At 35.5% G+C, this 26255-nt stretch overlaps 1 protein-coding gene across 4 annotated transcripts in view; it reads left to right on the top strand.

The window, feature by feature from the left end:
- The window catches only part of ATG5 (autophagy related 5), an 83098-nt gene that overhangs the window by 39148 nt on the left and 17695 nt on the right, over nt 1-26255 (top strand). For all 4 annotated transcript variants that reach the window (XR_008576361.1, XM_054820346.1, XM_054820344.1 and 1 more), the window contains one exon: nt 18472-18589. Coding sequence is in view for 3 of the 4 variants with exons in the window: in XM_054820346.1 (XP_054676321.1) it covers nt 18472-18589 (118 nt within the window). In the remaining variant the exon portion in view is untranslated. The remainder of the gene's footprint in view (nt 1-18471; nt 18590-26255) is intronic.

The raw sequence follows: 26255 nt of genomic DNA, 5'->3' as shown, positions 1-26255 counted from the left end.
CACTTCAGAGATATAAGCTGCTGTGTCTTCACTTGACAGTTGCACAAAACCTTTTTTGCCTCTCTGCCCGATAGTACTGTTGAATAGAGTGCTTTTTTTTCACTTGTTCTTTAATAGCAAGAGAGAAAACAATAGTAATGTTTTGAGGATGTTATGCATTTAAGAGTTGTTTTTCTTGTACAGTACTAAAGCTAGTTTGGCTTGAGGACCTTTTTCCCCGTGTTTATAAGACCGGCTAATTTTGCACTTTCTAATTGACAAACCATATGGCTGATAGATGGCAGGAAGTTTTCATCAGTGTTTGGCTCCAGGCGCTGTGACAGGGCATATTAGTCAGGTACTGGAGAGGAGTCTCTACGTGCTGGTAGACTACCCTGGTGAACTAGTGTCTGCTGTCTTACACTGCAGATGGGAGCACTCTGAGTCTCAGTTGTTGTGCACTTAGTTTTGTGCACAAAACTCATCCCTGAGTTTTGGTATCTTGCTCTCTCCCTCTATCATGCTCACCCACTTGCTCTTGCTTACTCTTCCTCTGTCAATCTTCCTCCCTTCCTCTGGAGTCTGCCCTATGAGTATATAGGATTTAAAGTTGTAAATAGCATTCCATTCTTGAATAAAATTACAAAAGTATGTGAAAGAAAATGCATTAAAACTATTCATGACAGGCAGTTCTGAGCTTTTCTGGAGTCACACGTGGCTTAAGGCAGGCTGGCTGTTGTATGTTTGCCAGCCCAAAAGGGCATTGTTGGTTTGCTTGTTCCTTGATTTGGGCACTGGGCCATGCCATGGAATGAGCATTTCCTTTGCCTCTATTTTCTAAAGGGCTTTGATTGGGTTATTAATTTTATTTCCTAATTACATAGTAGGCCTTAGCTTTGAAGAGGTTTTTCCTATCCAAAGTCCTTTAAGATGTTGTGATTAAATTGTACAGTCGCAATCTGTTACAATGTTTATCTACCTTAGTAATGTGAGTGAAATTCTTCACACTTAATATGTCAGTTAAATCCAACGCTTTGCTCTCTCTGTTGCAGTACTGAGATGTCTAAATAGATTTAAATGTTTACCATGAGCTGTCCTCTAAAAATAACGAGGTGGGAGGAGAAGATGAAATATTCTAAGACATAATTAATATCTGGCTTAATAAATGAATCAGAAGCCCAAGCATGGCCCTTTCCCAAGGAATGGAAGACTGTTTTATTTCTATTTCCACATTAATTGGCAGAGCTCAGATAATGAATTGCAAAACTCCTTACAAGTATGCAAATCAGCATCACAATTTGGCCCATGTTATGAGAACTACTCAAAACCTGATCAAAACAGATTGTTTGGAAAGATGCTGGGTCCACCTGTAGAGTTTTCAAGTAATAACGAATCCAACCTTTTATGCTAGTAGGTTATTAAAATCTTTTTTGTTTCGGATGAAAAGCCTCCGTTGCATTTCAAGGCTGAATTTGTCTGACTTCAACTCCAGTTTCTAGATTTTGTTTTGCCTTACTCCACTTTAGTCATCTGACTTTCTAATCTCCAAGTTCATTTATGGAGTGATTTCTGCAGCTTCAGTTTTCTTTGGTAAGCTGAATCAATTGAGCTCTTTAAGCCTCTTGTCATGAGGCTTGCTTACCAGTGCTGAAGTTGTGTTTTTAGTCATCGTTTCAAACACTAGCTGATATTTTGATAATCCTCAAGATTAGTATAAAAGTTAGAGACGTAGAGGCCAAAAGTGAAGTTTATTTCTATAGGATTTTACATCAAAAATACTTTGAGCACTGGTGGGATAGAGGTAAAGTTAGCTGCTACTTGAAACTGCAAATCTGAAAATGTTTATGACAGAAGTTGAAATGTAATATCTTGTGAAAGAGCAAAAGAACTAGAAAATGCAAGTGCTGTCGGCCTGAAGAGGGCAACACAGCACAGCAAGTTCCAGCACCTTGTTGGCTAGTGCAAAATGCTCTTGAATAGAATTGTGTGTAATACCTTATTTAACTTTTCTTGTTAAAAATGATGTTTTCATAAAGGGCCTGCTGAAAGTAGATCAGTTTATTTCTTAAAAACGTCCTTTTACGAAGAGGAAATTTGAGCGATTAGGAAAATAATGTGAAATGGTGGTTGACTTGTGTAACAGAGCCACGCTCAGCTGAATTTCTGTGCTGAAAAGAAAAAAAACCCACTCTCATCATCAGTTGAATACACAGAATGACTTATTCTAATAACTGATAGTTCAGCACTGAAGAAAAACTAGCACACTTTCACCAGTTCTAAATTACTTCAAAATCAAACCTTTATGAATGGCAAAGTTTAAAAGCTTTGGTAGGCAAATATTTTCCCTAGTGTCTCATTACGGGGGAAAAACCCCCTTCAATCAATATTGTATATGGGCAGCGTGATCCATAAGTTATGAATACTTGTTTTCTGAACTTGATTGCTTAGTTCTGTACTGAAAGTAATAGCAATTTGACAAGTTGTCACCTTGAGTTGAAGGTCACTGTCACCACAGTTGAGGTTCCATATTTGTGTGAGCTTTTCTGGCCCGTTTAAGTGCAAAGTGAAACGGACTAGCTCAAACCAATGCTGTTAAAGATTACTTTTTTACATGTTTTGTATTAAGGAATATCCATGCAGTTGTATTAAGACTTAAGGAATCCATGTGCAAGATCAGCCTTGTGCCTTTAAGAAAATCAGTAATAGGATGGGGGCTTTCAGATTTTTTCTTCTAAACTCTGATTGAAATTATTAACTGTATTTGTTGTCAGATATGTGACTAAACTTTACATAAATATGCCCAAGTTATCTGTAAAACTGTCAATCTGCCTGTCAGAGCTATTGTAAAAGTTGCACAGTGCTCGGGGGAGGAGGGGCAGAAGAGATGAGGCTATAAAACCTCAATTTCGGTATTCTCTCTGAACTGCTTGAACTGTTGTTACCAAGCTGGATAGCTTTAAGCTAGCTCAGGTTTGTCAGTAGGAGCTACAGTATTCCTGAGCTGAATGTAGACGTAGCTTGTATACAAAGAATAAAGTAGTTTTGCTCGTATGAAAAAGTTTGTTGAGGTTCTGAATTACGTTATAACTAGTTTAAAACAATTTAGGGATATACTGGATTCTGCAAATTGGGGAAAATTGGCTGGTATTTTGTTTTAAATCTTTTTTTCTATTATCAGATACTCTAAGATCCTAGAAGAATCTAGACATAAAAAACCAGTAGCATCTCAGTAGTTAATAAATTGACTTTGTAAAGTTACATGGATTTTTTTTTAATCTAAAGATAAGTCAAATTACATTTTCAGTTACAATAAAATAATTAACGCTTTTGGTGGAAATAAAAAATAAAAATTGTCTATTCCTAATTTGAAAATGCCTTAATCTTACCAAATGCACGCACTCCCTAATCACAAATTGGTAGGTTACTTTTCTAAGAAATAATTTTGCATAAATCTGTAATTTGTCATCTCTTCTCCAAATTGGCTTATGATAATGAACTCAGATATAAATACATTTATGTAAATGTTCATGCTACAAATTTGAATTTAAACCATGAGGTTTGAATTCTTGTGGCTCTGTTCCCCTAAACTTTTTTATTAAGGTAGTACTCTTGTATATTTATATATCATGATAAATTTGTTATGAAAGTTAATATATATGCATGCAATTAAAAAATATAATTGCACATTGTAACTCAAACTTGAGTTTTAATTCTTATGAATAAGTTGAGAGGCTGGGATGAAGACAATAAATGAAGCAGTAATTCAGTTGAATTAGTTCTGTGTAGAGTTACAGTTAGATCTTCTAATTTAAATGCAATACTCTTTAGTATGTTGCTGCCTTTCTTTTGATCATTAAAGCTGATCATTTTAGTTCTCTGTTTCACTTGGTTTAGTCAACACAAACTGATTTGCCACTTTTACCACATACTTCGTTATGTGGTCAGGTTCTTATTTTGTAGCAAGAGGGATTTTTGCTACCTGAAACTTGCAATCCGGAGCTGTATTCCTCTGAGATTTGCTCTTGTACTCTGATGCAATAGCAAAAAACAAAGAAAAACCAAACCAAAACAAACAAAAAAAACCCCCACGCCACAGTTGAAGTGCTTTGCATTCAGAAAAAGGGGAAAAGCAAATATGGAATTTTTTCTTCAGAGGGATGAAGAGTGTCATCTTCAAGGGTTATTCCTGTGGCTGTGCAGCCCATATGCAGTGCCTATTGCTTAAGAATTAAACTAGAACAAAGCCTAGCCTAAGATGATGATGCAAAAAGTTAACTCTGTGTAGGTGAAAGTGACAGCACTACCTGTTTTGATTTGTCACTATCAGTATGCCATCTTATTTTTCCTTTACTTATTTTTAATAAAATAGGTAAATAAAGTAAGTTAACTTTTGCACAAAATTAGGAAATAGGAAATACAGAATGTGTTCCATTTTTTTGCAAGTACCAAGACTTCTATTTGCACTTGCCAGAAGACTGAAAGCAAATTGTACAGAGGTAAGTGTGGAATAGAACAAACCTATGAGGAAGCGGGATATGACACCATACTCTAGGAATACGGTATGACATAAATTTCTGAAATTTTGCTATCCTTGACTATAGGACTTTCTTCTAGTTAATTGTTACTGTAGAAAGCTAAGGAGAATTATTGGGTTTAATGCTTTTAAGCAGATTGAAAATGTTGTATGAAGTATTGTACTATTGAGTGCTCTTAAGTAAACAATGTAATGTTTACTTTTGTGGATGTAAATCCATTTCTAAAGTTATTTGCTCTGTAGGTAGCCAGTACTCAATTGCTTACTTCTCTGCGAGGCTTAGGTCTGCATATGAGTGTAAGATACTGGAGCTGTGAAAAGCACTATTGATTTGTTGTCACTGACTCTTCAGATACCTTTATTTTACCAATTGCAAATATGAATCCTTTTCTGGGAAGGAAATTTCGTACTTTAAGGCCATGCTTATCTTGTAACTGTCTTTGGCTTCTCAGTGCTCAACAAAACTGTCTCTTGGAACTGTCCCTTCTATTTAGTCTCTGTTATTTCTGGCCTTATGACCATTGCCTGCTAGCTATTCTGTGTGTTACCACTCTCTGAATGTTGACTTTCTTCTGCTTCTAGAATCTGTACAATTCACCTGAGGTTAAATAATGCAAATTCGGTTGTTCAGAGAATATAGGGCTACTTTCCCTGAGCAAGCAAATTTTATGGATCATTTGAAAGACCAGGCTACAGCCAGAATGTGGTTCAGCCATGCTTGTTAGGGATTTTAACATGAAAGTGATTGTGAATGGTACTTCTGGAACTTTTGGTATTGACCTGGTAACGGAACTTCTGGCAATGTATACTCTTGCTAAAAATGACCTACATACTATAACAGGATGTTTGCTTTGGATAATGTTTGTTCCAGCTTGTCCTAAAAGCCTTTGATTTTTGGTACATTCTGCCTCTGGATTTCAATGTCCAGAACTCTGTGTTTCTTAGACCCTTCTTGTAAAGCAGCTGGATCATCACCATCTTTCAAAAGTTTGTTGCCTTTCTCTTGCGACACAGGCACTGGATAGCTTGCGTAGTATTACAGATGTACTCTTTCCCTGTCAGAAATGTTGTAGCACAGATGACACTCAATAAAATGCCTATTTAGTGAAGCAGTTTGAGTTTTTCAGACTGTTGTCAAGCAAAATTACTGCCTCTAGGTAAGGTATCTGCACTGTATTTTGGATTACAGCATGTACCGCTTTAGCTCTAGAGTTTTTTAGTCCTTTCTGGCAAAGGTCACTTAGTTAGATGTGTCTGCTATATATCTGCAGATGAAGAGTTTTTCAGGATTTTTCATCTTAGTTACTGATAGGCTTCTTGGAGATCTTGATTTCTCTCTCCTTCCTGTTTTGTGAGAGATCTTTTTCCTCTGTGGGAATCTGTTGAATGAATGTGTTCTTTGTGTCTTTATGTTACTATTATCTATTGTTAGAGCTCCAAGCAATTCTTTAAACCAAAAGGGCTGGACTATAAAAGATCTTACAGCTAGTCCTTCTTATATCACTACTTACAAGAACAATACTGTGTTTTGGACAATCTTAAATACTTAAGATTTTCCCAGGTCAATATTCAAGATGCTGTGTTGCCAAAGTCTTGTCCATAACTGCGTACATTCCAGACTGAAGCTTTGCTGCATATTTTTGGTGTATTGTGGGCTTTGATATTGACTGGGGAGAGTCCTTTAGGAGAGCTCTTCATCTGTTCAGCAAAACATCCAGAGCACTGACCACTTCAACACTACTTTTTTTAACCACGTATTCGTTTAGGAATCTTGTCCAAGTTGGTCAGGATACTAGCAAGTATTGATTAGGGCCAAGTCTCCTTCAGCTCTAGCAATATTATTGGTCATCTTGCAGACTTAGAGAGCTTCTTCACACATTTGTTAATTTTTTGGTCACATTATAGAAACCAAAATAACATGACTTTGTTGCTTTAGCCTTCATTTAACAAGGGACTTTAGGACCATTCTTCAAGTGATCATGCTCTGTAATGAATACTGCTTGGAATCATTCACAACATAAAGGAGCATTTTAAGGGTGTTCATTAACACACCTTAAAGAACAGATGTATATTCTCAACCCATCATCTGTCCAACTGTTTTCTCACAGAAAACTTGAAATATTGAATTCTTAGTTGAGAACTGAAGAAAGAGTAAACTCAGTCCTTCCATACACGATTTAGCAGCCTGTAGAAGAAAGATTTTCTGTGGACATAATAGTAACACTTCTGTGAAATGTGTTTTGAGTAATCTGTATTTCCCAACAACAATGGAATTTATCAACCAGCTGCAGATTTGCTCAGAAGCAACAGTATGAAAATAACTGTTTTAAAGGGATGTGGGTCTGTCATGGCCTTTCTTAATTTAACAGGTCTACAGGCACTCTTACGCATAGTGGACTCAAGTGTTCCCAATGGGACTGAGGTTCTACAATAACAACTTTGTGTCAAATAGACCCAGTTCTGGAAGAGATGGAAGAGAGTATAATCTCTGAAAGTCAGAAGGGTCTCAGTGTCTACACTCATAAATGTGGAGGTTGTCCTAGATAACCTTTAAATTCAAAGAGAACAGGGTGTTCAGCAGTGGGTCCTACAGCAAAGGAAGGCTAAACGGTATCCTGGGCTGCATTAGGAGGAGCATTGCTGGCAGGTCAAGGGAGGTGATCCTTCCTGTCTACTCAGCACTGTCCAGTTGTGGGCTCCCCAGTACAGAAGAGACATGGAGCTGCTGGAGAGAGTCCAGCAAAGGCCACTACGATGATTAAGGGACTGGTGCATCAAATATGAGGAGGAAAAAAGGCTGAGAGACCTGGGACTGTTCAGCCTAGAGAAGAAAAGCCTCAAAGGGGGATCTCATCAATGTGTATAAAGATATGAAGGGAGGGTGTGTAGAAGAGGGAGCCAGGCATTTTTCAGTTGTGCCCAGTGACAGCACCAGAGGCAATGGGCACAAACTGAAACACAGGAGGATCCATCTGAACATCGGGAAAAATATTTTCTTTTTTTTCTTTTTTTCCTTTTTTTTACTGTGAGAGTCACAGAGCACTGGCGGAAGTTGCCCAGAGAGATTGTAGAATCCCCATCCTTGGAGATATTCAAAAGCCACCTGGACATGGGCAACTGTCTCTAGGTAGCCCTACTTTTGAGCTTGGGATTTGAACCAGATGACCTCCAGAGGTCCCTTCCAGCCTTAATCAATCTGGGATTCATAATCAACATGCTAACATGCTGAGAAACCAATCTGAAAAGCCAAAATACATTCTATCAAGCGACAGAAGCTTAAATTGTTCCTTAGGAACCATTGTTCTTATGAATTCTGTGACAGCATCAAGCTCCTCCTTGATGTTACCAAGCTAGTATCTAGCATTCCTCAGAGAGGTTTGTGCCTTTTCTCTCAGCCTTTACACAATGTGATGTGAACATGTTTGACATGGGCACAAAATCAATGTGGACAGCATGATGCGTCTTTAGAAACAGTTAGAGAAATGGAAGCAATGTCTTCTATTCTGAAGTGTTACAATTAAGCCAACTTGTTAAATTTTGAATGCTTTGAGTTTGCTAAACAATGTGTTCTAACTAGGCATATCTTTTTCAGATTAGCAGAACATGTGATAAGGCTTTTGAATGTTTTACATGGTTGTAATAACTGATTTTGTTGCTATTACATAAAGCTTTTTTTAAAAGGTTGTAAGGAAGCACGTTGCCAGTTTAAGTAACATGGAAAAGAGTGGTATTTTAAATGGTTCTTTTATCTTTTTTAAAGATGAGCAAGTAATGGCCCTCAACAATGCGTGTGGGAGAACTAGCTGAAAACGTTGCAATATATCTCTGTAGGTTTGTAATAATGCTAAATTATTAATTATGTGGGAGGCGAGGGTAAAACTGCAGTTGCTTCATACAGTGTGTTCTGTTCAATGAAAGGCTTCAAGGAAGACATGAGTTGTTGTGCACATGTGATGAGACTAGTCCTTAACCATTCATGACCAAAAATTGTTCAGTATTATTATCTAGACATATCTGTAATAAACCCTACTACATAAAATTTTAACCTTATTCCAGATGCATTTATAATTCTAGCTGTGGCTTTAATTTAACTGCCATCTCAGCTAAGATAGTAATTAGTTCTGGCATTAAGTATTACTTGCAGCAATTCTTGACATAACATTTGCCACATAACAGACCATAACAAGCTTCCACCAAGGGAACCCATCATATAATTGTTCTTGTTTTTAAAATGGTGATCATTAATGTTCAAAAACTAAAGGATTTCCAGCTTGTAATACTGTTAAAAATGCTTTAAAGAATAACAAAATTTTAATTTTATTCAATAGGTGTACAGGTTATAATTTTGATTGCAAGTTTATATTTTTCTTGGTATGTTACATAAAGTATGCAAAGGTAAGAATCGATTTGGGATAATTTGAATACACACTTCTATAGGAGAACAATGATTCATTTAATAAGTTTGTATGTCCTTCCTTTTATGAAATATTCTTATAACAGTATATGTTATTTTCATATCTTATCCTTTCATATTATTTCAAATCTTAGGAGTAAGAAGTTTTAAAGATGTATCCAAATACACATTTGTCATCACCATATTAAAGCACATGTACAGGTATTCATAGAATTATCTTAAGCTTCAATCTAGTGATATACTTCTGCACTGCTAATTTATGTGACTGCTATTAGTGCGAATTAAATGTATGATGTGTAGCCTATTCATGTCAGAGTTTTGTTGTGTGTGTTGTTTTGGTTTTTTTTAACTTAGTTGCATGCCTCTTAAAAATATTGGGGAGTATAAAGTTCCTGTTCATCACCGTACAGACTTTTAATTTCCTGAGCAAATCAAAGCTTTCTTCTCACCACATAACTGCAGAAATCCTAACACAAACTCAAGAAAAAGTGAAAGGATGCATTATTTTTTCTATAGGTTGTAATCAGGTATATACTATAATTTTTACAGCCACTGAAAATATGTAATTTATTAAAGCAATTTAAGGTGTATTATGGGGAAAACCAAGTAATTTGATTTATTCTATATGTTGACTTTACAGCTAGTCCTGCAACCCCCATCACATCCTGTCAGTGAGTCAATTTTTCTGGTAATTCTAGATACGTGTGTTGAGCCTATTTATGCTCCTTTTCATCTTATGGTTTTTAGTTACATATTGGACATATAAAACCATTACTTAGTTCTTTTATTCAAAAAATTTTAATGGGTTCTATTTTGTAATAGAATGTAGATTATTCTCTGAACAGTGATGTGATGCTGCAGGTAAACGGCTCAAAATTCTGAATGCTAACAAAAGCAACACCAGCCTTATTCAAAGCACACAAAATCATAACTAAAGCATCTATTTGATGGAGTTTGCAGAGACTAATTAAAGAAATACCAGAAATAGTCTTTTAATTTTCTGGAAGGTTGTTCCAGTCCTAACAACTTGGAGAGTAAGTGAAACAGAAAAATTGTCAAAGATGTACAATGAAGCAATGGGGTGCCTGGGCGAAGCCCTCTATGGCTTGGAAGATCTGAAGGAGGGGAGAGGAGCGATGATTACAGGATAAAGACAAATCACATTGTTGTTGCATTTTATGCCTCATAATAGAAGCTCAAAAAATACCAATGAAATTTGAAAGGTAACAGATTTTAAATGGATAAAACAAGAGATCATTTCCTTTCTCTGTGTGTGTATGTGTGTACTTGAGCTTGTGGAGCTGAGAATCAAGGTGAATGTGCTGCCTTACAAAAGAGATGAAGAGATGAATCAAATAGCTGATTGAGGAAAAGAGTTCTTTGAAGCTGCTTTCAGTGTATCCATGTATTTCTTACTGAGTTTAACTTTAGCTGCTTGTCCTTCCTATAGTCATTGACTGCTTGTGGTGGGATTTGAAGGGGGCCGAGGGTTGCTTGAAATTTGGAGGAAGAGAGTTGTAACTTTGATTTAGTTTGTTTTACTGGGGCTCTGTGGATGCCTCTTAAAACCTACTAATTTAATCTTTCAAATGAAGGCTAGCCAAGGGAAGTGGAGGACAGCAGTTACGGATTTTTAGCTGAGTCTGTGTAAAGGTATAAAAATAAAGGTTAAATCTAAGTAATCGGTTTGAGGTCTACAGTTAAGTGAGTTTCTTTAGTCCACACTGCACTAATATGCTTTTTAAGAGAATGGTATGTTCCTTCTAGCAAAGAAATTGGTACGGATAAATTATATGTGCTGGCAACAGTGTAACCAGTGCTTCTAAGGAAATTATTTTAAATAACTTAAAAAATAAATAGATAACAATAAAAAGAGGTATTTTAATGTGTTTCATTTTGATCCAGGTTGAGCATTGAGTTTCCTGAAGGTAACCTCTCATTTTGTCACTGGAAAGTCCCAGATAGTGTGAAATGCTGTGCTCTAGAGTGGCAGACACAGCCTTGTGCTGTGGCTGTAAATTAGACTTTGTGTAGAAATCAGTTGGGTTGGTTGGTTTGTTTGTTTTTAAGTGGGACAGGCTTGTAGAAATAGCTTGTTTTGGTATTCGAATAGAATAAATATTATCAACATTTGAATTTCTTCCCTTTTGTGTGTCTGTTGTCATCAGAGATCAGTGATTTGCAAACAGACCTGTAAAGCATGGATGTTGGGGCAATTACAAAATAGAGGGAACAGAGATAAGCCAATTAAAATGGTTTAATAACAGAATTACAAATTCTGTCCACTCCCCCCCCCCGGCCTGTGGACTATAAGCGTTGACATTGATATATTGAAGTAAAATAATCACTTAAGGAAATAGAGGGGAGTAATTAATACTTTTTAATGCGGAAATTCAGATAACTTAAGATTTAATAAAGCAATATGAATATTTTGAGCAGCTTATTTATTTAAATTTCTGTTTTTCTAGAAGTCAGCTTTGCTGTTACCACACCACCTATAAATTGAATTTTATAACTACAGTTTGGAGCAAGTCTGTGATGAATAATACAATGATTTTAAGAACAGTGATCAAAGTTCCTTGCAGCATAGAAAAAATACTGGACTAATCAGAAAAAATAATCCAGGGCTATTTCAGAGGCATTTATTAAACTAGCATTCTCACATTATATTTTTGTTTGGTTTTAGTTGGTCAGTATATTAGCATTGTAGTTTCTCTCTTGTATTGTAATTCCAATTGTCTGAGGACACAATGTAATGCATTTATTTCATGTTTGGCTTTATCACATTCATCTTAGTAAAATGCAGTGTTAAACTGTGTATAACTTAACAAAGATATATGGTGACTAAAATTGTTTTCCTCCTTTGGAAATGTTTGTGATGATAATTTCAGAATCTGTGGGAAGTCTTCCTCTGTTTCAGCAATCCCTTTGTGTCAGGATTTTCATTTAAGTGATCTGGCATTTTGCTTCTAGCAGGTAACTTGCTTTGAATTGCTTTAATAGATGTATTTTGGAGTGTAAGATTTCTGTATCTTATATTGAGATTTTTAAAAGCCAAAGTCAAAAAGTGTTTTCTTTGGATCATAATAAATATAAGTATTATAGTTCTGTCTGACATAGTAACCATTTTTGAGTCTTGTTTGCTATCATACAAGATGTGAAGTGGAAAGAAACATATCATTTCCTTTTTTTTTTTTTTCCCCAAACATCTAATGAAGATGCAAGAATCACAGTTTTTTAGCTTAAATATGTCTTGTATCAGAGAGGAATCTGGGTTTTTTTCCTTCTGCTTCTCAAACAACTCTTTGAGTAATGGCAGCTTGTTAAGAAAAGGCTTCCTTCATTTGTGTTGAAATGAATAAATGACCTTTTATTGATTTCTTCGGGAATTGGACACAATATAAGTTTATTTGTAAGTAACAAACATGAATTATTTTACTTTTTTTTTTTAATCTGTAGGTTTGCTGTTAACTTACTGAAATGTAGTGTTTGTGCATAGGTATACTATACTACAACTCAGTAGTGAAAATGAAGTTACCTTGATGTTGTGTTTTGGCATTTAAATAATGGATTTCAAGTTATGCTGTAACTTGAATTTCTAGCCTTAGAGCGTATAAGTGTATTATTTCTTAGCACATTGGAAAATACTGTTTCAAGGTTATCCTGACTGAAGAACGAAGTGATTGCTTGTGAAATAGTCGATGAAGAAGTAAAAATATAATAATTTTTTGAAATATTTTAAGTAAAATACCGAGACTTCATCTGACATACAAATCTTTCAGAATCTGTTTATTTAGAAGCATAAACTGGAAGGTAAGCTGGGAAACAACAGCAATTGTGAATAGGAAAATATTTTAAGATTAAAAACAAAAGTTAAATAAGATTGGACCATAGAAGAAACTAATCAATTTAATAAGTAATGCAGTACCTCCTGTGTTTTTTAATTTGAGATTACAAATGAAAGTGAAAGGGAGAATTTGAAGTTTAACATCACAGGTTTGTGCCTAGAGTAGTATTGCCTTCAATACATGCTTGTCTAGCTTTTTTTGTAAGCTTTTATTTATCGAATGATGAAATAGGAATTACTTACAAGTATCAGTTAGGCAGTATTGATATTTTTAACTACATGATCACCTTTATTCTGTTGTGGAGTTAATTAGGATGTATGTAGCATAAGCGTAAGATGTTTTCATAGGTCAAACATAAATTAATACTTCAAAATATTAAATAGGTTATATGAACAAGAAATATGCAGGAAAGCGCAAAAAAGGACTGCTATAGATATTGGCTAGTTATTTATACACAAATAACTTGCAGCATTTAATTTAACTTATGAAATTGATTTAATCTATTTCAGTTACCCTGGCCATTACAAAAGCAAGTGGTTGGGTTTTAATTTTGTTTAAGAGCGAGCAGGATTTGAGATAGAAAGCTTAGAACAGCAACACTGAATGGTGGGGGAAGAATTAGAGGTCTATGTACACAGAATTTTTCTTATAAAGCATTTTATTATTTGCAGCAATCACCATCTTATGCAGCCTGCAGCTATCCCAATAATGTGAAATAATGAATATGAGTTGGGCTAAAAGCGTTCTTAGATTTCTTTACTGTATAGTCAGTTTGTTTTCTAGATGATGATAGTCAGTTTGACCTGCTATTCAAATGTTCTTCTCCTTCCTACATCACTGATGCTATTTGTGGCATAGGCTGCCTTGCTGGCTCGTTTTGGCCATCTAATGCTAGCTATTTACACATGTGAACATTCTTTCTGACGTGGTGGGTTTTTTTAATTCGTTGGTGATTTTTTTTCCAGAAGCCACTCAAATGTTTCTATTGGCCTTGTTCTGCAGGTATCAGGATATATGAAATAAGCTTAAAGAGCCAAGTAACCCTTCTTCACGTGACTAGTTTCTGAATGAAAGTCAAAATACGCAGCAGTTGAAGCAACTGTAGGTAACGCTACTAAAACTGTAAAACTTTAAAACAAGAGGTAGGGCAAGTTCAGGAGCGCCGCCTTAGGCTAGGTCCTTAGAACTTGGTTTTTTTCTACACACCCAGAAATAGTTCTTTCCCATTCTGACACAAATTCTTTCTTACCTGATATTATTGGTGATTTTCAGTCTTAGCTGCCACTTCTAAAAAAAAAAGAAATGTTGCTTGTGCCTTTTCCACAATGAAGGTACTCAGTGATTCTGGTCTAATATTAAGCAAAAAGAAGGCAAAGATACCCAGAAATACCAGCAGAAAAACTGCGTTTCAGCACCAGTGAAAGAGCAGTATTTCAGATAGGACTTTGCAGTATCTTGCTCGCCGACAGACGCAGTATTGTGATGGTTCTGGGATTACAGCAATTTGTCATCTTTTCATTTAGTCACTTCATTGTGCATTGAGATTTTTAATTGAAAACATTTCTACAAAGCAGAGGGCATCTTAGAAAATATACAGAAATGGACTTTTGAGTAAATACTTAATAGAATTTATACAATTAATTTTATTTTCAGGGAGGAGTTAATTTTCCTGTACTTTCCTTTTTATATAAAATAGCTTAAATCGTTATGCAAACTCTTATTGGTACTTTTAAAGCTTCTTGGTTGAGTTTAAATCAGTTTAAACAAAATGATAAATTTAAATTATGAGGGACTTTTTTTGTGTAAAGCGGTTCATTACAAAACAGCACAGACTATGAACTTGACAAGTTACTGAAAATATGATGGAGTATGTAGGGAAGTCTCAAGTTTTATGGTTTTAGGCTGCCAGCTTATGCACATGTGGGAATTGTAAGGAATTCATTTTTTTTATACTTTGTGGGTTCAATATGTATGGTAACTTTTATTTGTTTGAATACTGTTAGAGTAGCAGCAGGGTGTTTAGACGGACAATCCAAATCCCTTCCTCTAGATGGAAATACTGGTAACTCTGTGATTTTTCCGGTTTAAACCCCAGCAGTTCATGAGTTACATCTTCAGTTTAAGATACAACCCGTGTAAAATATCTGACTAATTAAATTGTGGATTTCATGCAGTGTTTGATGTTCTGTTGATTCTGAAAAGGACCAGGCAAGCTGACTACTCTTCTTTTGGCAGGGTGATAGGGAAGAAAAAGAGTTGTTATTTCTAGCACAATATGTAACTCTAGATTATCTCTGATCCTGTGAGGCTTTATGCTGCCTTAAAGGACCTCCTTAAAGCTTTCCCTTACCTATAAGTCTTCTCAAGGCCAGTATAGCTGAATAGGAAATTTTAATTATTTTTTTCTCACTGTAGTGTAATTTTGTTTTCACTGTCACTTTCCTATCACTGTTACTGTTTAAACTTTCTTTAAAGAGAGTAAAGTCATCTTTTGTTCTGCAGAGCACAAGATTTGTGGTGCAGTACAGTAGTATAGAACGAGAAATTTCAATTGCAATAAATACGTCCAACTTTCTAGAAAATATGTTAACTTAGAGTTGAATACTTGCTTTCATAAAAACTTGCAGACATGATCAGTGTCAAATTCACCGCAAATTTTGGACCAGGTGATTGTGTTCATATGCTCATATACTTGAAGGTATTTCCTTGGTAGATCTGCCATCAGCAATTACTGATTGACTCTCACCTATTGTATCCTGCAAATGCATCCAGCATCTCTTGAACAGGTCACAGCTACATTGGGGCTAGATTGTAAAATAAAATAATTTAAGAAGTGCTATATTCTGTTGAAGCTATGATAATCTTAGTAGGAAAAAACCCAATGGGTACTGTACAAATACATACTTTAGGCCTGATGTAGATTATTTAAAATCATTGTCAGTTAATAGCTATGCAGTGATGTTTTTGTGGGTTAGATTACAGATAGTACTGTTTTGCATGATTGATTAAGCAAATATTATACAAAACACAACATTATGTAAGCAATTACTCATGTTGGCTATTCCTTCATGTGTTGTATTAAATACTAGAGTAGAAAGCTGTAGTCAAGTTGGGCTTACATTACTAGCTACCAAACTTCAAAAGGGGTGATGGTAAGATTTTTCTAAAATGATTTATGCTCCTATATGACTAAGATACTTTGAAAAGTTGTCCTATAAGCATTCTGGATTGTAGGATGGGACTCTTCTTTTGACTCTTTTAATGCATAAAGCATCTGCTACATGGAAGGGAAGAAGTGTAAGCATGTTGGGGTAATACTCTGCCTGTAGGATTATTTTTGTGAACCAAATCTTTGTGTAAACAACAGGCAGTTACTTTTATAATTTTAACATTGGTGGAGACCAGTGATTTTTATTTACGTTACCACATTGGTGTTGCTCAACACTTAAAATATAGAATTGAATTAATTTTCTATAATGTTTCATGACAGCTCAGGATTTTGCTTTGCAGCAGTCAGCAACTATGTGGGAGATTTTAGAAAATATATCTCTGGCTTTTTCCTCTTGCCATTAAATTATGATAACTAGGGAAAATTTGATTGTAATTTATTAATAAATAATGAGAAACTGCAGTATGTGCTTGGGAAATTCTTATCTTAAAAGTCCATTGCTGATAACCACCTTTGCCTGCATCTTCCTGGTGTTTATCTCCACTTCTGCTACTTCAGATGCTAAGCACTTGGGAGCTCTGATTAGACTTCTGTGAATAATGGATTATTTTTTAAAAATAAGCTTGATATAAAATAGTTTGGGCTATAACAATGTTTTAGGGTTATATTGTTTGTATTTTTGATAATGTTTTGGAGGTACACTTCTTCACTGTAATGTGCCAGAGTTCACTTCTCAAGTGTGGATTTGTCTGAGGTGGATCCTGCTGGCTGCATGCCTCCCATCATCTTTCATATGTTCAGACACTTCATTAGTGCTGTTTGTGTCCACAGTCTGCTACCCTGAAGACATAGAGAATTGCCTCCAGCAGCTAGTCAGCTCCTTCTGATCAGTCTTCATAAAAACTGGAAAAAGACTTTTTTTCCATTTTTGGAGACTGTTAGCAAGAAGTAACAAGTAGCTGTGTGTCAACAGTTCTGCTCTGTACTGCCCTGGAACTACTTTGAGGTAGTGTACCACTCTTGCAAAAAGACTCCTTGCCCTGCTGTTTTGGAGAGGTGAATGACAATTAAGTTGTCATGGTTAATCTACAGCTTGTGGCTTTTCATGTAGGTAGGTGACAGAGACCCCATCATAACTTCCTTTCAAAATTAATTTTTATCTTTTAATTTTTTTGCTATATTTGTTTGTTGGGGTTGTTTTTTTCCAAAAAATGCCACCAGAAGATAAAATACTTCTTGATGCTGAGTTGTGTTGGTTTGTTTTTATTTTTTACTTTAAAGTAGGACAGGAACCACTTTCTAAGTGGTAGGAAACGACATTTGGAAGGGGCAGTGGCTTGTATTGCTTTTTCCAATTAAGATATGTGATGAAAGCGTAATTTACTGGAGCCCAGTCACTCGTAATGCAGGCTACATCAGCTGCTTTCTGGAGTTAGCTGCTAGCAGAAATTTGTCAGCAACAATTTAAAGCTTGATTAAAATTTTTGAGTTGGTTGACTGTGAGGTTTTTAACTACTGTTTTCTGGCTCAGGTGCCCAGTTTGGGAGGAGAGATCAGGTTGCCAGAAAAAAAGCCTTTTTCTGTCCTTTCAGTATCAGATGCTTGCTGACCCCAGAGTTGCTTATATAGATACTCAAAGGGGATTACCTTAACATAGCCACAGTGCTTAAAGAACTGCATCTGTAGAGCCCATAAGCTACTTTGCTTCTTCTGCAGCATTGGGAGTTTTATTGCCTAAGTTGTGGACATAGGCAATAAAACAATTTGCTTTTTTTGTCTCCAAAAGAAATTATGATGATGTGCAAGATCTAAGAGGACCCGCAGTTGAAATCATTCTGAATTCCTGTGCATATCTGCAGCAGAAGTGGGGCATATATGTCCTTTACACGAGACTAATTCCTGAAGTAGGCAGGAGACTGTAGGTTGTCTGTCAAAGCACAACAATATTTTTTTTCTTCCTTTTTTTCAGTTGTACTCTGCTTCTTGTTGCTGAAATAGTTTGAATTTTCCAATGTAAAATCTACTGGAAAAAAATTCACCTGGCTTGAGCTATAAGAGTACTTGTTTGCCATTGAAACTTTATCTTCCTCCTTTTAGAAACATATTGACTATTACAGAAGTTACTGGATGTTTGTTTGACTTGGCAAAACAGAGGTGTGTGTTGAGCTCCTAAGTTTGTGCTCACTGCTTGTTTTACTTAAATTAAGAATATATTAAAATGTTTTGTTCAAGTAAATCCTATTCCCATTACAGAAGGGGTTTTTTTAATTAAAAAAAATTACACTTTTATATCCATGACACTGTTTATAAATTATCTTCACAGCTTTCTGGAGTGTCAACTTTCAGTTGTTAACAAACAAAAACTCCACTGCATTTCATGATATGAATGGAATGCAAGGGGCGGGGGGGGAAGAAATGGAAATGCCAGGTGTTTGTTCTGCTGCAACCTCTTGTTCTGTCCTATCTTCTGCCTTTCTCAAACAGTAAAACTACATATTTGTTTTTGCTAATTTTGTTATTAAAACAGGCAACAACAGAGAGACCTTTTATGCAGAAGCTATTTCGACCAATTGCTTCAGGAGGACAGTTGCATACTTTGGGAGATCTGCTAAAAGATGTGTGTCCTAGTGCTATCACCTCTGAAGGTACTGTAGAAACAACTTCTGTCCAATAAGATAATTTTTTCTGTTGATTTATTGTTTAATTTTGGGGGTTTGTTTGGTTTGGTTTTGGGTTTTTTTTAATATGGGGATTTTGGAGGTACAACTATGTCTCCGTACCACAGTTTCAGATTTCATTCCTTCCTGGCCCTTTAGTGTGCCCATTATACATCACCTGCAACGTTTGGAGAGGATAAGATTCAGTCCTTAAATTCAGTCCTGAAATTAATCTTTGGAAGTTTTGTTTTAAAATTTGTCTACTCCTTTGCCATCATGCTCTTAAAAACATTCACATGTTATTTTCTGCATTTTTAAAAAATATTCTTAAATCAACATCAACAGAAGTTTTATTTTAAGTTACCTTTAATTTTGTATTGCATAAACTTTTCATATGTAAAACTCCAAAATTGATAGAAATTTAAGATGTTTTCAGAATATTTTTTTCCTTGTTGAAAAGAAAGAGATTGTTATAAGTATGTAATAGTTTATTTATGGTTACTAAGTAGTATTGCGTGACAAGACACCGATCAGTTCATGTAGCATTATATCATTTCATACAATAGCATTTGTTGATCAGTTATTCAGAAAAATAAACGTAAAAGTTATCAGACTTATAATATTTGTAATCTTTGAGGTTAAAATAACATCCAGAAATGCTTATCCCACCTAAAAAGTGTATGTACTTTGCAAATTAAGATCAAAATTATTCAATGTGAAATGTTTTTCATCTTGTTCTTGCTGTTGTCTTACCAGTACCTGTAAATGGGTAACTTTTTTCAGTCAATATATTGCAATTTATTTTGAGAAATGTCTGATAGTCTAGAAAATATCTTGGCATAGAATTTACTGGTGTAGTATCAGGACCTTTTGACACTAAATTTGAAATCAGTGTATCAATCTCTAAGATGTTGTATGTAGAAGTTGTGTAATTCAAAATCAAACAGTTGTCATGGATTTCTTTAAGTATGGTAATCTTAGAAATTGACTGAAATCTCAAAAGTATTTTTTTACCCCCCATTTAATACTTGTTAACACATGGAAACAATTTCTAAAAATAACAAAAGGCTAGAAAAATATGGAATGTTGCTATCCATGTGTCCATTTTTCCTAAAGCTACTATAAATTTTAGAGCATAATTTTAGGTAATGCTTTCAACTAACTGTCCAAAAGATAAAGCAAGATACAAATAGATACTTGAATGTTAGCACAAGCAAGTTTAACCATCTTTAAGTACTTAAGTGTGAGGATCTTACAGACACTAGTGAAAAGGTACAAAGTGAATTTTAAAAAAAGACTAAGAAGGATGATGCTTTTTGACTTGGAAGGCAGTCAAGAGCACAAATTAAATGAAAGAAACTCAAAAAGCATTTATGCAAAAGTTATTCTAGGATATAATGGATGATATTTTTAATGTGGATTTGCTAAAACTGCAGATAGCAAATGTGCTAGTTACTGCCTTTATTAAAAGCATGAATGTAATGTAATTTTAATCCGAGTACCAGTAACTTGATGTTTTCCATTAGTAGACCTTTTTTTCAGATGTCAACAAATGCACCAATCTTTAATAGCAGAATAGAAATGTGCTATGCTAATTGCTTGCTTCATTTTTGTTAAAGACTAAAAAGAAAAAAAAAAGCTTATACTATTTACTCAGTAGGGGCAAAATATAGTGATTACTTGGAAGAAGAGAACTAAAATAGGTCCTAACCTTACACTTGGGAGGAGCGATTTGAAATTTGTCAGAAGGGTTTCCTTGTATTGGAATATACTTGACTGTTCCTGTATAAATCTGCTTAAATTTGGCCTAGTCTTGATCCTTGAGATTCTGAGCAACTTGCAAACTTAGAGTTTAATAACTTTGTTCTCTCACATGGGTGTGAGCTATCTAGGATTCAGCAGAATTTCTCCTGTAGTGCAGCTTTGTATTGTTGCGTAGTTCAATTGTTCCTCTTATATTCTGAGTGTTCTCCTCCTCTTGTGGTAGGTAACAGAAGAAAAGATGTCTGAGCTAAATGCAGAAAATAATATGAACTCTTGAGAAGATATGGGGGTAGACTGATACACAGAGCCAGTGGAGGGGAGGCAGGCTGACTGAACAAAAGATTTGAAAGAAAATGACGGATCTGGGAGTCATTAAATGTGATGGGGAGAGTGACTATAAACAATGTGGCAGGATGAGGTTGGGGCAAAAGCCAAAAACTGACGTAACTGTGAGCACCTGGACAAAGTAAGTGGGATAGGAGATGATAAAAGGATGCGGAAAAAGAAGCATATTGCATGTGGATCACACACTGAGATTGTGTAAGACATCTGTGAAAGAATGGGAATGGAAGTCCTGCTGGCAAAGTGATTTGGATGGTCTGGAGACCCATTTGGAGAAACAAATTGAATCAAAAGTTGAAAAGAAGGGCAGTTTGCACTGGCAGAACAAGATGATGCAAGTGGATGGGTAGTCAGGTGTAGTCAGATAAGGGACTGGGGAAAACTTGTTCAGGGTTTGCTGGACAAGTAGACTGCTTCCCAGACAGGAATACAAAGAAAGTTGAGGATGGCAACACAGAAAGAAAAAAAAGACGTAGGAAATAGATCGGGGAAAAAGCAAAACTAGGACAAAATGGAGAGATGATAGAGAAAGGATCAGATTTATGGAAAATGACCTGAAAAGATGGATGCCCATGACCGCAGTGATTCTTACTGCTGAGGAACATGCACTGGGTAAGGTCGCTGCACTTAACAGATGTGAAGGGCAGCATGGGTTTAGGCTTGAGTACTTCATCATACTCTGATGATTATTCAACTTAGCTAATAAGTGATCGTGGATTATTCTCTTGCTTGCCTTAATCCATTCATCTCATTCACTATTCAAATGTAATGTGCACCATATTAAGAGTTCATGCTCTAATACAGCTTTGAGCTATTAAAAAAAAAAACCCAATAACTCACCAGACTGCATAGTGCCACTTTTGAGTTTTACGTGTAGGAATTTTAGCAGCCCTAATGAGGACATACTTCTCCCTTTTCCAGCAAGTGGACTAAACTCCTGAGACTACAGGGCGGTATTGAGTGTGCCATCACCAGGCACTATCTGAAGTCAAGTTTTAGGCCTCTCATTACTCTTCTTTTTTCCCCGTCCTCCAAAAAATGGATAATTCTGGCCATAATGTCTCTTTGACTTCAGTATGTGATCTATAAAATGATGATAATACAGTCTCTTTCCACAGGAGAATCTTGATGAAACAGTTGCTGAAGGAAAAATAGCTTGTGGTCAAGACTGTTTGAATTTCATGATATTAAAAATTGTCCTCTTTTGACCTTTTCTGGTATCTTCTAATTTTTCTTCTTGTAAACTTACATGTTTTGTCTTAATCTACAATTTATGTTCATTCCGGTCAAGACATTAAAATAATGTTGTAATAAATTAGAATATATTATCAAAGGTTTACTAGAAAATTATAGCAAACTCTTTCCCACATCTGGATTTTCAGACTTTATCCAGTGTTATCAAAGTTTACATCTGCTTAATTTTTCTGAACAAAGTGGGGGAAAAAAGTAGTATCTCATCAAATACACGCTTAAAAACCTAATAGATATTGGTGAAGCAAGTTGTTCTCAACCTTTCACTCTTGTTTTCAAAAAGTAATTTCGATATCGAAGACTGTTTATTATCCTCCATCTTTAGTGAATTAATGCATTGGTGACATTAGTTGCATCTTTTTGTCAGTGCAGCACAATCAATATGAGCTTCTCTGTCTTTCTGTTTTTCTTCATCTGTTGAACTTTTTCCTGTTTCCTCTGTTTTTATCTTTTCCAATAACATTTCATTCAACTGGAAGCTTCATGGTAATTGTGATTGCTTGTCTGTAGTGACATCCATAACTGAGCTTTGTGGCGTGGGAACACAGAGAATATATGATTTTCAGACTGTGCATTTGTAGCCATATATGTGAGCTGTTCTTGCTGCCAGATACTTAGGGACCACCACAAGAAGAGGGAGGGAAGGGTTTCAAGAACCACCCACAGTGTCTATATGCCTTTGCTTTAGGAAACATGGATGTAATTAAGTCTCTCTTTTAACTGTGCTGAGAAAAAATATTTCAATGAAAAAATGTAATTTTATATATATATATATATGTGGATTGAATATATACATTGATTATCAACTGTTGAAAACATGATGTAAAGAACGTTGTCAGAAGTAGAATGGGTTGAATAGTGACATTAAAACAGCGATAGTGAAAATGGTCTTTGTAAATTATGTGTCAGTATTACTTTGGACTGTTACAGACTGTGGGTAACTGCTTAGATACTGCATTTTATTTAAATTAGCTTATGAAACTATTTATTCAGGGCTTTTATTGTTTGTTGAAGTGCTCTAAAAATTAAAAACTTGAGCAGTTGTTATTCTAACCTATACTTCCCTGTCTATCCTCAAACTGGTCCATTATTCAATTATGTATATATTGTCCTGCTTAATGACTGCTGTACAGTGCTCACCTTTCTGGATTGCTAAATAGTTTATCTCCTTAAAGTGTTCATCAGAGGAAAACTGATGGATAAAAGTTAAAGGCTGTTTGTCATGGGCATTGTTAGACCAAAGGAAACAGTGACTTCTACTTAGAGTCTACCCTTTAAGTCTTCAGATTGCAAGGAGTGTTAGCCTCATCTTTTTTTGTCCTTAATCACCAGAATGGAGTTGTCACAGAGGGTATAGCAGTTTGGAACCCATTTGTCAAAACGCCTGTCAAGCAATTTATACATTACTGGTAACAATCAGAAAGTGTGAAGAAAAGCAGCGCTTCTAATTAGAACAAGCACTAAGAGCCAGTGTAGTTCTTAAAGCTTTTGACAATTACATTAATGATCTCGACTGTAAAGGATACCCTGTTCCTCTAGAACAACAAGGAGAATGACTACCTTTATTAGTAGCAAACATCTTTAAGAATAATACAATGTTAAGAGAACCTTTGGGGAGATGCTCTCTTTTCACCTTACAGTACTTCTACTGCAATACTGTACAGTATTTTGGGAGACTAGGTTAGAACTGATATAACCCTCTCTAATTTGCTGTCTAAATGAGTATTTAGACAGCAAATGTGATAAATCAGGTATTTTCTCATTAGCCAAGTAGTTTTTCTTTTTCCTTGGTGCCTGTTTAGCTGTTTCACGGGCAGTGGTTGTGGTTATGTGGCAACAGAAATAGTAAGACCAAGTCATCACGGAAAGTGCATCCCCTTGAGTTTAATATTGATGCATGTAATTTGCTTCAATTTTTTTCTTTGTTCTGATCCTCCTGTCTTGACATGAAGTTTGGAAAGCAGTGAAGTCCGACTTGTCGTGTTTAATAAATATTAAAATTAATATTCTCAAACACAAACTAATCCACTAATCACTTCCTCTGTATTGCTGCCTACTGTAATCTCTCTTTAAGGCATATTATTATTTGGGTTTTTAGTTATTGCAATAATAAATTGTAATTTATCAGTTAGCTGTTCATAAATGAAAGACACACACCTTGGTCTGAAATTTTACTATGGGTAAACCTGTATTGTGTATTAGTACATTTTGTATTTACTGTATTTCCATAATTATTGTTTACTAAAATTAAAGGCTGTATACAATTGCAATTGAACTTGGGAGTTCTGTGACTGTATAGATAATACTTAGCTTGTTATTCATGGACTACTATTTCTGACCCCCTAGAGTTATTGGAAATGCTTACTGGAAGATGTGCAATTTCATTTCAGTTTTCAGTCTTTTAAAGTAAACCTTTACAAGTTCTGGAATTTGAGCATATTAAACTGTGTTTAGTTCTCAGTTGTGAACCCATCCTGTTGGGGGGGGGAAGGGGGTGCTTGGTTTTGGTTTTACATTTGTTTCTCCCTAGTTTGCTCATACTTAAAACTGAGGCAAGCTGATCGTTTACATTTTTGGGCAATGTTAATTATTTCTGATCTTGATCCCAGCATCATGGAAGAGTGGCGCTTTTTTTCAGTTCTTTTTTCAACTTGTCTTGACCCATCTTATTTTCTTTCATGTCAGTGGCTCCACAGCTGTTTCCTTTCTTTTTCCTGCATCATGTTTCTTCAATACCTCTATTCTAGTCATACATAACTCTTGCTGTCCTTTGTTACTCTTTTCATATGTGCTTTTGCATCCTTTAAAATTGGCTCTTCTGCTTCTTTGACCAAGCTTACCACAATTTGTATAACTATTTTTGTAGTTTTTCAAACCTTAGCCGATTTCCTAATAGAAATAGATCTTCAGGGAAGTAGTTAGTCATTGTGTCACTTCTGCTTTAGCTTTTCTTTGTGTTTTCTATCCTATTGTCCTATGGTGTTCCATTATCTATACTTCTGCTTCAGTTTCCTTGAGTTTTCCAACAAGTTTTTGTACCATTGGATATGAAAATCTATAACACTTAAATACCTATGGGACTGTGTGTCTCTGTCAACTTTCTTCCATTTCCCGGTTTAGATCCCTTGTTTCTCAGATGTCTTCCAAGAAGACTAATGTTCTGGTTACTCAGGGAAGTCCAGAATAAAATTGTCCAGTGTCTCCCTTTTTGTTCACCATTTTACACTCCTGAAATTGTACAAAGATCCTTTTCAGCCAACACGCCAAAGTCTTAGGTTTATTTCTCATAGACTGTGCATCATTTAGTTTTTGAATCTAAGCTCATGACAGATGTCTCTTTTTATTTTAATATGAAACACCCATTCATGAGGACTCCAGGGTTAGAATCAGATTATTCTGATTATTCATGCTACAGCTTGTAAACTCATTGTCTGATCTTTTTTCCTATGCTTGTGGATGCCACTTGCACAGACAAAAGTTGATCCTTTAATGGGACAGCTCTTGTGTGGTAAAATGGAATTGTCAGCAGTAGTTTCAGTTCCAGAAAATTAGGCGGTCTTTTAAATAACTTGAGTTATTACTATTTGTGAGAGGATTTAGTGTCTTATGGAGGAACAAACAAAGATGAAGCTTGATATTGCCTGTGGTCCCCTTAGACTGCATAGTTATAGTTTCTGTGCAGGTAAGGAAGAGGAGATGTTAAGACCATGTTGTTGCCTGCAAATAGAGCATAAGGTCACATAGCTGATACAGTAGAACACATTACTTATGGGTGTTCTTCCCAAAACTGCTGAATAACAAAATTAATTATCTGTGCCTGAAGGAGATAGCACCATGGCTATTTTTCCCTACTCTCTAATAACCTCTCTCTTACTGAGATTAGGTAGATTAAGCTACCTGCTTACAGCAACAATGTTGTTTATGACAGATAAATAAAACTGTTATCTATCTGTTGCTGCTAGAGAGGCCGTGCTGCGTTTCCCCACGGTATTATGCATCTGATGATAGGTGTTCCTGTTGCCAGTTAAGGGGCCTTTGTTTCCAGAAGCAGTGATACCAGTTCTGAACTTCAGAGTTTTATCAAATTTGAAAAAACGCATGTGAATAATTCACAGCAATTAAAAAAAAAAAAAGTTTAGTAGACATTTATGAAGTTCCTGTAAAAGAACATCCTAATATTGTAAACAGTTCATTTAGAAATGGTGACTCATCTTATTAGAAGGGGATGAACACAGTGTGATCTTGCATAACTACAGAGGAACAACTGCAAGAGGAAACAGTCTTGAGTTCAACAGAA

Source organism: Grus americana, chromosome 3 (genome assembly GCF_028858705.1).
Source record: "Grus americana isolate bGruAme1 chromosome 3, bGruAme1.mat, whole genome shotgun sequence".
Classification (NCBI taxonomy): Eukaryota; Metazoa; Chordata; class Aves; order Gruiformes; family Gruidae; genus Grus; species Grus americana.
This window is presented reverse-complemented; position numbering and strand designations above follow the sequence as displayed.